Raw genomic sequence first — 12,351 nt, 5'->3', positions numbered from 1 at the left:
TAGAGGACAGAGCAGGTGTGAGGTCACCTCCTCCATCATCTCATCATCACATATAGACAATGTATCAGTCACTGTGTATATTTCCTATAGATGGATCCAGTCAGATAAATCCACCAGAGAGATGTCCCAGTCCTGAAGATTCCCGAGATATTAAAGAGGAACCGGAGGAGAACGTCCCACTGGATCATCAGGTAGATGGAGCTGAGGTTCCTGTAAATCCTCTATAGATGGATGTAATGAAGCTACTTACCTTCTCCAGCAGCCGTGGGTGGAGGGTCTATGGCAGGGGTCGGGAACCTATGGCTCGCGAGCCAGATGTGGCTCTTTTGATGGCCGCATCTGGCTCGCAGCCAGGGCTCCTATCCAGGGGCATTACTACAGCCGTGGCATCTGCTACGCTGACTGTCAAGACCAGGGGCCCTTATCTGGCTCCTGTTGTGCCCCTGGCTGTAGTAATGCCCCTGGATGTATTCAGCAGAGCAGCGCAGGGGTACGCGGGGTTAATTCTGGGGCGGCGCCTCCCTCTCCTTCCCTGCAGCAGTCTCCTCCGTGTGTGAGAGAGGGAGGGGAGGAGACTGTCTGCCTGCAGCCAATCCCAGCGCTGGATGTAGCAGCGCGGGAGATTCATACAGAGGAGACCAGAGCTGCATACTGAGGAGACATGCAGCACCTGAGGAGAAGGAGTCAGCAGCCGGGGATCAGCCACAGATAAGTGCTCCCTCCCCCCAGTGTCTCCTCACACTCTGCACTAACCCCTTAGTGTCCTGTCACACTCTGCACTAACCCCTTAGTGTCCTGTCACACTCTGCACTAACCCCTTAGTGTCCTGTGTGCAGGAGCAGCTATGAAGCTCCTAAGTGTCCCTTACAGACCCTTCTGCATCATCCCCTCATATCTTCCCCCACCACTGCATTTCTACATTAATGTGAGGTTCTGCAGCAGCTGAGATACAAAATAGCTAGGACCTAAGACAAAATTGTGGTGCATGTCAGTAATAAATGTGGCACATGGTCCGGCTTAGCAGCAACAACAGTCTAGCAGTCTTGTGTGTATAATAATGTTCTGCGGGGGGTGGCGTGTGTATTATAATGTTCTGCGGGGGGTGGCGTGTGTATTATAATGTTCTGCGGCGGGTGGCGTGTGTATTATAATGTTCTGCGGCGGGTGGCGTGTGTATTATAATGTTCTGCGGGGGGTGGCGTGTGTATTATAATGTTCTGCGGCGGGTGGCGTGTGTATTATAATGTTCTGCGGCGGGTGGCGTGTGTATTATAATGTTCTGCGGCGGGTGGCGTGTGTATTATAATGTTCTGCGGCGGGTGGCGTGTGTATTATAATGTTCTGCGGCGGGTGGCGTGTGTATTATAATGTTCTGCGGCGGGTGTATTATAATGTTCTGCGGCGGGTGTATTATAATGTTCTGCGGCGGGTGTATTATAATGTTCTGCGGGGGGTGGCGCGTGTATTATAATGTTCTGCGGGGGGTGGCGTGTGTATTATAATGTTCTGCGGCGGGTGGCGTGTGTATTATAATGTTCTGCGGCGGGTGTATTATAATGTTCTGCGGCGGGTGTATTATAATGTTCTGCGGCGGGTGGCGGGTGTATTATAATGTTCTGCGGCGGGTGGCGGGTGTATTATAATGTTCTGCGGCGGGTGGCGTGATCCCCGACAAAAATGCGGCCGCGGGACCCTCAGTAAATAAGCCCCATTGTACGGCTCTCACAGAATTATATTTTAAAATATGTGGCGCTTATGGCTCTCTCAGCCAAAAAGGTTCCTGACCCCTGGTCTATGGGATGATGTTGTAGGTCCAAGCTACAAATTGTTTTATTAAAGATTGTAGGAAGTAGACTCTTTAGAACGTTCTGTCCAGAGCAGGAGAATTGAATAATCTAAGCCCTGGTGTTTATGAGCGCAGTCTCCATCTCAGGATTGTATCACATTTCCTTGTTTTCTCATGTCCCTCATGTTGGATCTTTCCAGGAAAGTTGTGGTGGAAGGAGGAGCGGAGAGGAAATCCCCTCATCAGTGACAGAGGAGGGTAAGAGCCTTTCATGTATCTTGTGGGTTATGATTCTTTTCAAATTTTTTCCTGCACCAAGTTACCTCTATGTAAAATCCATGTGTCCTATTTCCTTTAGAAGTCTTCTCATTAGTAAAAAGATAACATTTAACCCCCTAAACTAAATATATGTTCATAAACAGCCATTAGAAAGTATTGCCCCTCTACATGCCTGTAAACTTAAGCAATCAGGCCCTAAAGTTGTATGCAAATGACCTGTGAGATGTCCAATGAGTCATTATCATACTCAGCTGTCCAGCTTATTCATGAGTGGGAGGCACAGCCACACCCCCAGTGCTTGACTGACAGCCTGTATAATGATGTAATGGCTCCTCCATGTGCTTCCTGGAGCTGGCGCCCCCTGCAACTTGTGTGTGTATAGGAGAGATACAACAGCTCCAGGCAGCCATGTGTATAGCAGAACATGTCGTCTACTTGTGTAGCTGTACTGTACTGTACGACCTTTTGATCACTTTTTATTGAATTTTTTATATTTTTTAAAATGGTTACGGGGTTAAACGCAGTTTATAGATCGGGCGAAGTTTGATAGATAGGGCATTTTCGGAAGCGACGATACCTAATGTGTTTTACTATTTATTTATATTGTAACGGGATTAGCTCTGGGATAGACGGGCACTTTTTGGCACAACGCAGTCACAGTCCACTCCAGACAAGTTGGGTGCAACTGGCCTCAACCAGTTTTATTAACTTCAAGCAGTAAAAATGGCAAAACAAAAACAATACAGAAATAAAATCCTAGGCCGTCTGGCCACTAACTATACAATACAGGAGTTTCCTCACTACCAAGAAACTGTACCTACTGTACAGCTTCCCAACCACAGCATACAGCAATTGGCAACTCACATAAGGTTTTTCCCAGGAGCAGAGAGAGCGCCTCCTCTTGTGCAGCTTCTGACTTTTTAAAGCAACATCTCAGAGCTGCTGGTGATTAGCCCCAATCACCTCAATCACCTGGAGTGGCTGAGCAGAGTAGGGACCAAGCCCTACACTCCAAACTGCAGCAGCCAGGTCTTCCACACCAGGTTTTGGCTCCCTAGATAGTGTAGGACAGAAACCTAGGGGAAACATACACACCATTTAACACTTTTCCCCTGGTCCTGTGACAATATGTATATCAATTCTAGGGATGGTGGGAGATTTGAATTTTTAGGGTTTTTTATTGTGCCGATCACACATTGTAATGAAAGGGTTAAAACGAGGCGGCCTCAGGTCTTCGGAAGACCCGAGGCTGTCATGGCGACGGATCGCCGCTCCCCTATGATGTCACGGGGAGCGATGATTGTCGGCAAGATGGCGATGGGTGCTAGCAATATGCAGCAAAGACTTACCGGCCATGGAGAGGGCTCGGCGCCGTACTATTACTGCGTGCGTCGGTAAGGGGTTAACATCATGTTGATATTTTTGTATTCATAGATGACTGTCTGTTGCTAACACGTCGATTTACTGCTGCTGGTAACAGGGAAGAAGGAAACCTCCAATACTGATTTCTTGGTTATATTTTCCAGGAGATGAAAGTACAAGAGGTTCCCATGGACGTCCCCCCTCATCTCCTTGTGGGGAAGTAGAAGATAATCAGTCACATCTTTCCACAGAGGAGGGAAATCATGGAGAGAAGAGGACGTTTTCATGTCCTGAATGTGAGAAGTGTTTTAGTCAAGTATCACATCTTTTCATTCATCTTCAAAGTCATCAAGAGAAAAAGATTTTTCCAAGTTCAAAATTTGAGCTCCGTTCCTCTCACAAATCGAGTCTTTCTCAAAATATGACAATTCACATAAAAGAGAAGCCATTTCCATGTCTAAAATGTGGGAAACGTTTCAATCGGAAATCGCATCTTGTTAGACATCAGAGAACTCACACAGGGGAGAAGCCATTTTTTTGTTCAGAATGTGGAAAATGTTTTACCCAGAAAACGCATCTTGATAGACATCAGGAAACTCACACAGTGGAAAAGCCATTTTCGTGTAATGAATGTGGAAAACCTTTTGGTAAGAAAGCACAGCTTTTTAGACATCAGAGAACTCACACAGAAAAATCCTTTTTATGTTTAAAATGTGGCAAATGCTTTATCCAGAAATCATATCTTGTTCGACATCAGAGAACTCACACAGGAGAGAAACCATTTTCATGTGCTGAATGTGGAAAATGTTTTACTCAGAAATCAAGTCTTGTTAAACATCAGAGAACTCACACAAGGGAAAAGTCATTTTCATGTTCAGAATGTGGAAAATGTTTTACTCAGAAATCAAATCTTGTTAAACATCAGAGAACTCACACAGGGGAAAAGTCAATTTCATGTTCAGAATGTGGAAAATGTTTTACTCAGAAATCAAGTCTTGTTAAACATCAGAGAACTCACACAGGGGAGAAGCCATTTTCATGTTTAAAATGTGGAAAATGCTTTACCCTCAAATCATATCTTGTTCAGCACCAGAGAATTCACACAGGGGAGAAGAAATTTTCATGTACTAAATGTGGGAAATGTTTTACTCAACAATCAAATCTTGTTATCCATCAGAGAATTCACACACGAGAGAAGCCATTTTCATGTAATGAATGTGGAAAATGTTTTACTCAGAAATCAATTCTTTTTGACCATCAGAGAATTCACACAGTGGAAAAGCCATTTTCATGTAATGAATGTGGAAAACCTTTTGGCAAGAAAAGACAGCTTTTTAGACATCAGAGAACTCACACAGAAAAAAAATCCTTTTTATGTTTAAAATGTGGAAAATGCTTTACCCAGAATTCATATCTTGTTCAACATCAGAGAACTCACACAGGGGAAAAGCCATTTTCATGTGCTGAATGTGGGAAATGTTTTACTCAACAATCAAGTCTTGTTAAACATCAGGGATCTCACACAGGAGAGAAGCCATTTTCATGTTTAAAATGTGGGAAATGCTTTACCCACAAATCATGTCTTGTTCAGCACCAGAGAATTCACACAGGGGAGAAGAAATTTTCATGTTCTGAATGTGGGAAATGTTTTATTCAGAAATCACATCTTGTTATACATCAGAGAACTCACACAGGGGTGAAGCCGTTTCTATGTACTGAATGTGGGAAATGTTTTACTCACAAATCACATCTTATTATCCATCAGAGAACTCACACAGGGGTGAAGCCGTTTTTATGTACTGAATGTGGGAAATGTTTTACTCACAAATCACATCTTATTATCCATCAGAGAAGTCACACAGGGGAGAAGCCATTTTCATGTAATGAATGTGGAAAATGTTTTATTCAGAAATCAGATTTGGTTAGACATCAGAGAATTCATACAGAAGTGAAACCAAGTGAATAGTATAAGACGTATTGCCAGGTTCTAGCGCTGTTGTACTTCCTTCATGAGTTTGACTTACTGACCCTCTTACATGTTATATATATCGCCTGTCATTGTCAGGACCCCCCTCTGTATTTTGGTGGTGGTGTCTAACTATAATACCCTGAGGATCTGGCACATTTATGGCTCTTGAAGATGAAATTAGGCCTTTATTATTCATGCTGAGGCACAATGACTGGATTAATGAAGTTATTATATCGTGTAGAGAACGTCCCATTATGTTTACATGTAAAAGTTGACAGTTTTTTTAGGTTTACCCTAATATTTCACCTAAAAGCAATAAAATCCCTAACTTTATGTAAATAGTGTATCTATACTAATTGACATATCACTGTATAGGCAGTCCCCGGGTTACCTACTAAATAGGTTCCTTGGGTTTGTTCTTAAGTTGAATTTCTATGTAACTGTATATTTCATAATTGTAGATCCAGACAAGAAAAAATGTCTCCCAGTGACAATTGGATTTTCAAAATTTTTTGCTATAATGGGACCAAGGATTATCAATAAAGCTTCATGACAGACACCTTACAGCTGATCATTGCAGCCTGGGACTATAGTAACATCCAGAGAGGTCACCAAAGGTCACAGTGGGCAGAGGGGTCGTCTGTAAGTAGGGTGTGCTTAAGTAGGGGATTGCCTGTATATCCTAGTATGTTTAAGATATAATGTATGGCTACTGTGTTTTAATATCAACCCCTTTGGGACGCAGCCATTTTGTAGCTTACGGCTCAGGCCATTTTTTTTTGTAATCTGACTTGCGTTGTTTTATATGGTTATAACTTTTGAATAATTAATAATTCCTTTATTTATATAGCGCACACAGATTACTCTGCACTTCAGAGAGCTTGTCCAATGGGGCTCACAATCTAATCAACCTACCAGCATATTTATGGAGTGTGGGAGGAAACCCACGCAAACACGGAGAGAACTCTTGTTGACCTGGATGGGACTTAAAGGGGTTGTATGGTCGTTCTAGGTAAAATATGAAAATCAGAGCATCTCTATTAGATGCTCCTTTTTTCATTTTCCAAGGTCCTCCAATTTTTTGGGGTGTGAAAAAGTTTTTTAAACTGCTTTTTACCTTTTAATCCTTCTGGCATGGCATAAAGACTAAATATGGCCGCCACGCTCCGCAGAAAGACTGCAACTCCCAGGATCCTCAGCTCCTACGGAGCTGTGTGCGTGTGTACACTGCACACACTATTCCCTGATTGGCTGTTTAAGCATCTGCTGATCTGTAAACAGTAGAGCGCGCACACACCCTCTCATGTGTGGATGTGAGTGAACAGCCGCGGACCACAGACATCGCAAGACGCATGCGCGACTGTACAGTAAGTCTCCTTGTCGTATCCTTGGAGATTAGGGGGTTCACAAATGCTGTCTGGGAATAAAACATTTGTTTTATACCTCACAAAGGACCAGGAATTGTTTATAACATTAAATTAGTGATAGTTTTGATTATTGTTAAGGGTAATGTTTTTGACCATACAACCCCTTTAAACCCAGATCCCTTTGAACACACCTGAGTGAAGTTGCCCCCCCCCTTTAAATTGTTCAAATGTAACAAAATTGGTGTCAAACGTTTGTGCTGGTTTGTGTCATACAGCCCCCCCCCCCCCCACACACACACATTGTCCAAATACAAAAAACTGGTGCCAATCAATTCTGCTACATTTGTGCTGGTTTATGCTGCTCAAATTGTAAAGGTCAAAAGGTCAGCCAGTCCCCCCCCACACACACATTAACTGCACCAAACAAAACTGGTGTAAAACATTTGTGCAGCAAAAATTTTAGTTTGTGCCCCTATCGTTTTTAATGTATTAAATCTAGCCCTAAAATGTACACATCCACTAAAGATAAAAGCAGAAAACCCATCTTAAAATGTGTTATGCAATTTCTCCCGAGTACTGGGAGATGCCCCACGTGTGGATGTCACCTGTTGTATGAGGCGAAGCGCAGAAGGGAAAGAGGGGAAGCAGTAGCTAGTTTTGCCTTGTATAATTTATCATAGTATCATAGTATATAAGGCTGGAAAAAGACGCAAGTCCATCAAGTCCAACCTTTAAGAATTAAATAAATGTTTTATCCCCATAACTCGTGATATTTTTTCTCTCCAGAAAGTCATCCAGGCCTCTCTTGAACATGTACATAGAGTCCGCCATAACAACCTCCTGCGGCAGAGAGTTCCATAGTCTCACTGCTCTTACAGTAAAGAACCTTTGTCTATGGTGATGGTAGAATCGCCTCTCCTGTAGGCGCAGAGGATGCCCCCTTGTCCTGGTCACAGGCCTAGGTATAAAAAGATCTTTGGAGAGATCCTTGTACTGTCCGTTCAGGTATTTGTACATTGTAATGAGGTCTCCCCTCAATCGTCTTTTTTCTAAACTGAATAATCCCAAATTTTGTAATCTGTCAGTGTATTCTAATCCCCCCATTCCCCTAATAATCCTGGTTGCTCTCCTCTGCACCCGTTCCAGCTCTATTATATCCTTTTTATACACTGGTGCCCAAAACTGTACACAATATTCCATGTGTGGTCTGACCAGGGATTTGTATAAGGGCAAAACTATGTCTTTATCATGAGAATCTATTCCTCTCTTGATACATCCCATAATTTTATTTGCTTTAGCAGCAGCCGCCTGGCTCTGGTCACTAAAATTAAGTTTACCATCCACCAATAGCCCTAAATCCTTTTCAGCTCCAGTTTTACCAAGTAATTGACCGTTTAGAACATAATTATACTTTTTGTTTCCATGGCCCAAGTGCATAACTTTACATTTATCTACATTAAATCTCATCAACCATTTCTCTGCCCATCCCTCAAGCTTCCACAAATCCCTCTGTAATGCTAAACTATCGACCTCAGTATTTATTACTTTACACAGCTTAGTATCATCTGCAAATATTGAAACTTGACTGTGTAAACCCACTACAATATTACTACTTACTACTTAATATTAAAAAGAAGTGGCCCCTTCTGGTTAGGGCTAATTGGGCCACATGACAATACACCGGCACACCTGCAGTCTTTCCTGGAAGCTCACCAGGGGGCTGGGTCTGGGGAAATGCAACGGGAAGCTCTGAAGGTGTTTCTATGGGGATGCCTGCAATCCTCTATTAAATACATAAAAAGGGAGGCTGTCCGCAAAGTATCAGATCTAGCTGCAGAATGCCTATCACTGGAACAGAATTCCATTGCACACCCCTCAGATGAGAACAGGGATCTGTGGTTACATACTGGGCGTCTGTACATAAATGCATTAACAAGTAGAGCCAAAAAAATGTAAATAAGGGGGAACTACACAAAGGTAGCAATCTGGGCACATGAAAAACTAGATACAAACATGCGAAAGGAAACATGTGCTATTCCTAAATATAAGAAATCTTTATTTAATATAGGCAAGACATAGAAGTTACACACCAAACCAAAAACCAATAAAAACATTTAAAAAGGAATAAATCCTCTATACAAAAACCAAAGGGAGGTTAGGACCCATGATACGGTCCATAAAAGGACAACCCCTCCCTGCCCAGCCCCAAAGCCCTCAGCCCGTCAAATAGCAACTATATACCAAGTAGTATACGATCAAAATATCTATGATAAGAAAGTGTGGTAAATGTGATCAGCATAATTACCAGGCAAGGAGGGAAAGGGGCTGGGAGAGCCCCACGCGTATCGCCACTCACAGTGGCTTCCTCAGGGGTGATTGGTGTGTGGAAGTCGCTGGGTATAAATACCTGAACAGATAGACGATGCCAGGTGTGGAGCGCCGAATTACCATTATGGCGCGTGATGTCATATCCGGTACGGTGCGCGTGTGTCACATGACATACGGTCATGTGACCCAAAGATGGCGATATCCCATGCCGTGAACCCATTGTGAATGACCGGCATAATGCCGAGTCACATGACAGAAAGTCACGTGACCAATAGACCGGCGCACGGCAAAGTGCCTGAAACAGCGTGTGTATCGAGAAGTGAAGTAAAGGTAATTATAATGATGACTACCATTATGTCTAAGGTAGGAAGTTCAAATGTAAAGTGCATCGGTGCAAATGTAAACAATAATGAAAAAAAGGAAAGAAAGACCATTTACAGAAATATTAAATCAAACCCACTTCCCTACATAGATGTATATATTAAAAACCAAAAATACATATATGCCATTGAAGAACATATTATTACAATATATACCTATAAATGTGAAAAGGTAGTGGATCAGATCGACACGCTTGCAGACACACACACATACATGGGCCCATGTATACACACACACACTCATACAAAGCCGACCACACAAATGAATGGCTATATATGGGTATCTATATCCCTATGTCATTATACAATTGCACAGTTTTTTTATATGTACAGGCAGATCCTCAGTGGAGACTAGGAGAAACCCCTGGAGGGCCATGGAGAGGAACTCGGATAACTTGAATGGATGCTACAGCATGGACGACCTGACATGCGGAAACAAGAGGAAGAGAGGAATCCTGTAGAGAAATGAGGGAAGCGATGGTCCACCAGGTAAGAGGAGGATGAGAATCATATTGGACCTTATAATTATAGAACGTATAATCCTGGAATAAAAAGCAGTGAGTGAGTAGATGCGTTTTGCTAATTAAAGGTCAAAATAAATGTGAAATAGTGACATACCACAATAATGGGTATCAGAGCAAGAATGATGGTGAAAGGTGAGGAGTGGGGAGCGAGAATGAGTGAGAAGAAAAAGAAGAAAGAGAAAGAAAGAGAAAGAAGAAGAAAAAGAAAGAGAAAGAGAAAGAGGAGGAACAGAGTGAAGTGAAGGTGTGAATGAAGTAAAGGGGACTGGGGATGTGTGAAGTGTGACAAGATATGTAAGAAACAGTGAGGTTAAGGAGTCACAGTGAAAGAAAACCAAAATATGTAAGAGTGACCCGTGGAGTAAAAACGTGAGTTTGCAAAGTGTAGGCGAAAAAGTGAGGGGGTGAAAATGTGATGAAGGAAAAATATTTACATATAAATGTGAACATGTGTATGACGTATGAAAGTGAGCCAAATATACCTTATTGTTTATAGAATCCAGAAAACAGCATGTCTTCATTGAGTCCTTGAGGGGACAATGTGCCCAATCGAAAGATCCATCTTGCCTCCTGTCGTAATAATACCGGTGTCATGTCGCCTCCCCGAATATTAGACTGCATTTTTTCTAGGCCCACTACCTTCAAACTGGCTGAGTTGCCGTGATGATGGGTGTGGAAATGCTTAGCCACCGTAGTCAGTTGTCTGCCATTAGCGATGTCTTGTTTAACAGTGTTGATTGTGGAAATGTATTTCTGCACTCTCTTCCGTAACTATGTATTTCTATGTCTTGCCTATATTAAATAAAGATTTCTTATATTTTGGAATAGCACATGTTTCCTTTCGCATGTTTTTAACAAGTAGAGCCAACACCAAATTATTCTATCATAAGCAGACTGCATTTGAATATGGGAACAAGTCAGCCAAACTCCTGGCCCATGTAGCTAACCAGAACTCGTCTTCCCCTCCCATTCTACAAATCAGGTCAGAGGCAGGAATAGTATTGCAGAACCAGACTGACATAGCATCCAGATTTACCCAATTCTATTCTGACCTATATGCATCTTCCCTGAACAGGACCCCTGGAGAAATAGCAAGTTACCCTCTTCCCTAAACTAACTAGCGAACAGGCTCAAAGTGTCGAGGCCCCCATTACACTAGAGGAATTGGAGGAGGCAGTAGACGGCCCAAACAACAATAAATCCCCAGGTCCCGATGGCCTACCAAAAGCGGTGTACAGCAAATACAAAGAGCTGTTGTATCCTAAACTGCTAGAAATGCATACTGAATCCTTTAGGACAGGGAAACTACAAGACTCCCTTTCGGAGGCCACTGTGGTAGTATTACTGAAACCAGACAAAGACCCTTTAGAATGCGGGTCGTATAGACCAATTGCATTACTCAACACAGATTACAAAATTCTCACCCGGGTCCCAGCGACCAGATTGAATAAGGTCATATCATCACTTATCCATCATGATCAGTCTGGCTTCATGCCCGGACGGTCCACTACAGACAATATAAGGAGGGTGCAGGTAATTGCTCAGATTGGGCAAAGATGTGGAGAGGACTGGGCACTAGCATCATTAGACACAGCTAAAGCGTTCGATTCTGTAGAATGGCCATTCCTAATGGAGTGTCTAAATCGATTTAATTTTGGCCCAAATTTTCACAAATGGATTTCCATCCTATATAAAACGCCAAAGAGTAAACTACTACTGAACGGCTCCCTCACCCCAGAATTCTATCTGCATAGGGGGACTCGCCAAGGTTGTCCGCTATCCCCTCTACTCTTCGCTCTTGCGATAGAGGCTTTAGCTATCAATGTAAGAAGAGACCCGGGGTACACAGGGATTACAATAGGCAGCAGGGAAGATAAAGTCAGCCTTTACGCTGATGATATGGTGCTCTTCCTTTCTAACCCAACAGCCTCGCTCCCTAGAGCAATAGACATCATTAACACCTTCGGCTCCTACTCCGGCCTACAGATAAACTGGTCCAAATCAGTGTACATGCCCCTGGGTGCCTCCCCCTGGAGAGGACCTGAAACTCTGTCAGGACTCAAAGTAGTCAACCAGTTTAAATATCTAGGAATAATAGTTACTAAAATTCACCAACACGCCCTACGGCATATTACTGACCCCTTACTGGCATTCATTAGAATGAAGTACAATGCGTGGAAGTCCTTACTCCTCTCAGTAGCTGGCCGCATAAACTTAGTGAAAATGATCATATTACCAAAATGTTTGTATATCCTACAGCATGCTGCGGTGCCAGTTCCAAAGAGGTTTTTCTCTGAACTACACTCCAACACCGCCAAATTCATATGGGGGAACTCCAGATCAAAACTCAGTTTAC

At 42.9% G+C, this 12,351-nt stretch overlaps 2 protein-coding genes across 5 annotated transcripts in view; one reads left to right on the top strand and one right to left on the bottom strand.

Moving 5' to 3' along the window:
* Positions 1-12,351, bottom strand: part of LOC140119790 (uncharacterized) — an 822,703-nt gene that overhangs the window by 327,919 nt on the left and 482,433 nt on the right. The window lies entirely within an intron of this gene.
* LOC140116961 (uncharacterized) overlaps positions 1-12,351 on the top strand; it is a 54,750-nt gene that overhangs the window by 19,258 nt on the left and 23,141 nt on the right. Inside the window, exon 2 of the mRNA XM_072133390.1 lies at positions 3,546-5,348. Coding sequence (XP_071989491.1) covers positions 3,546-5,348 — 1,803 coding nt within the window. The remainder of the gene's footprint in view (positions 1-3,545; positions 5,349-12,351) is intronic.

The sequence above is a fragment of the Engystomops pustulosus genome, chromosome 2 (genome assembly GCF_040894005.1).
Source record: "Engystomops pustulosus chromosome 2, aEngPut4.maternal, whole genome shotgun sequence".
NCBI classification, from domain to species: Eukaryota; Metazoa; Chordata; class Amphibia; order Anura; family Leptodactylidae; genus Engystomops; species Engystomops pustulosus.
This window is presented reverse-complemented; position numbering and strand designations above follow the sequence as displayed.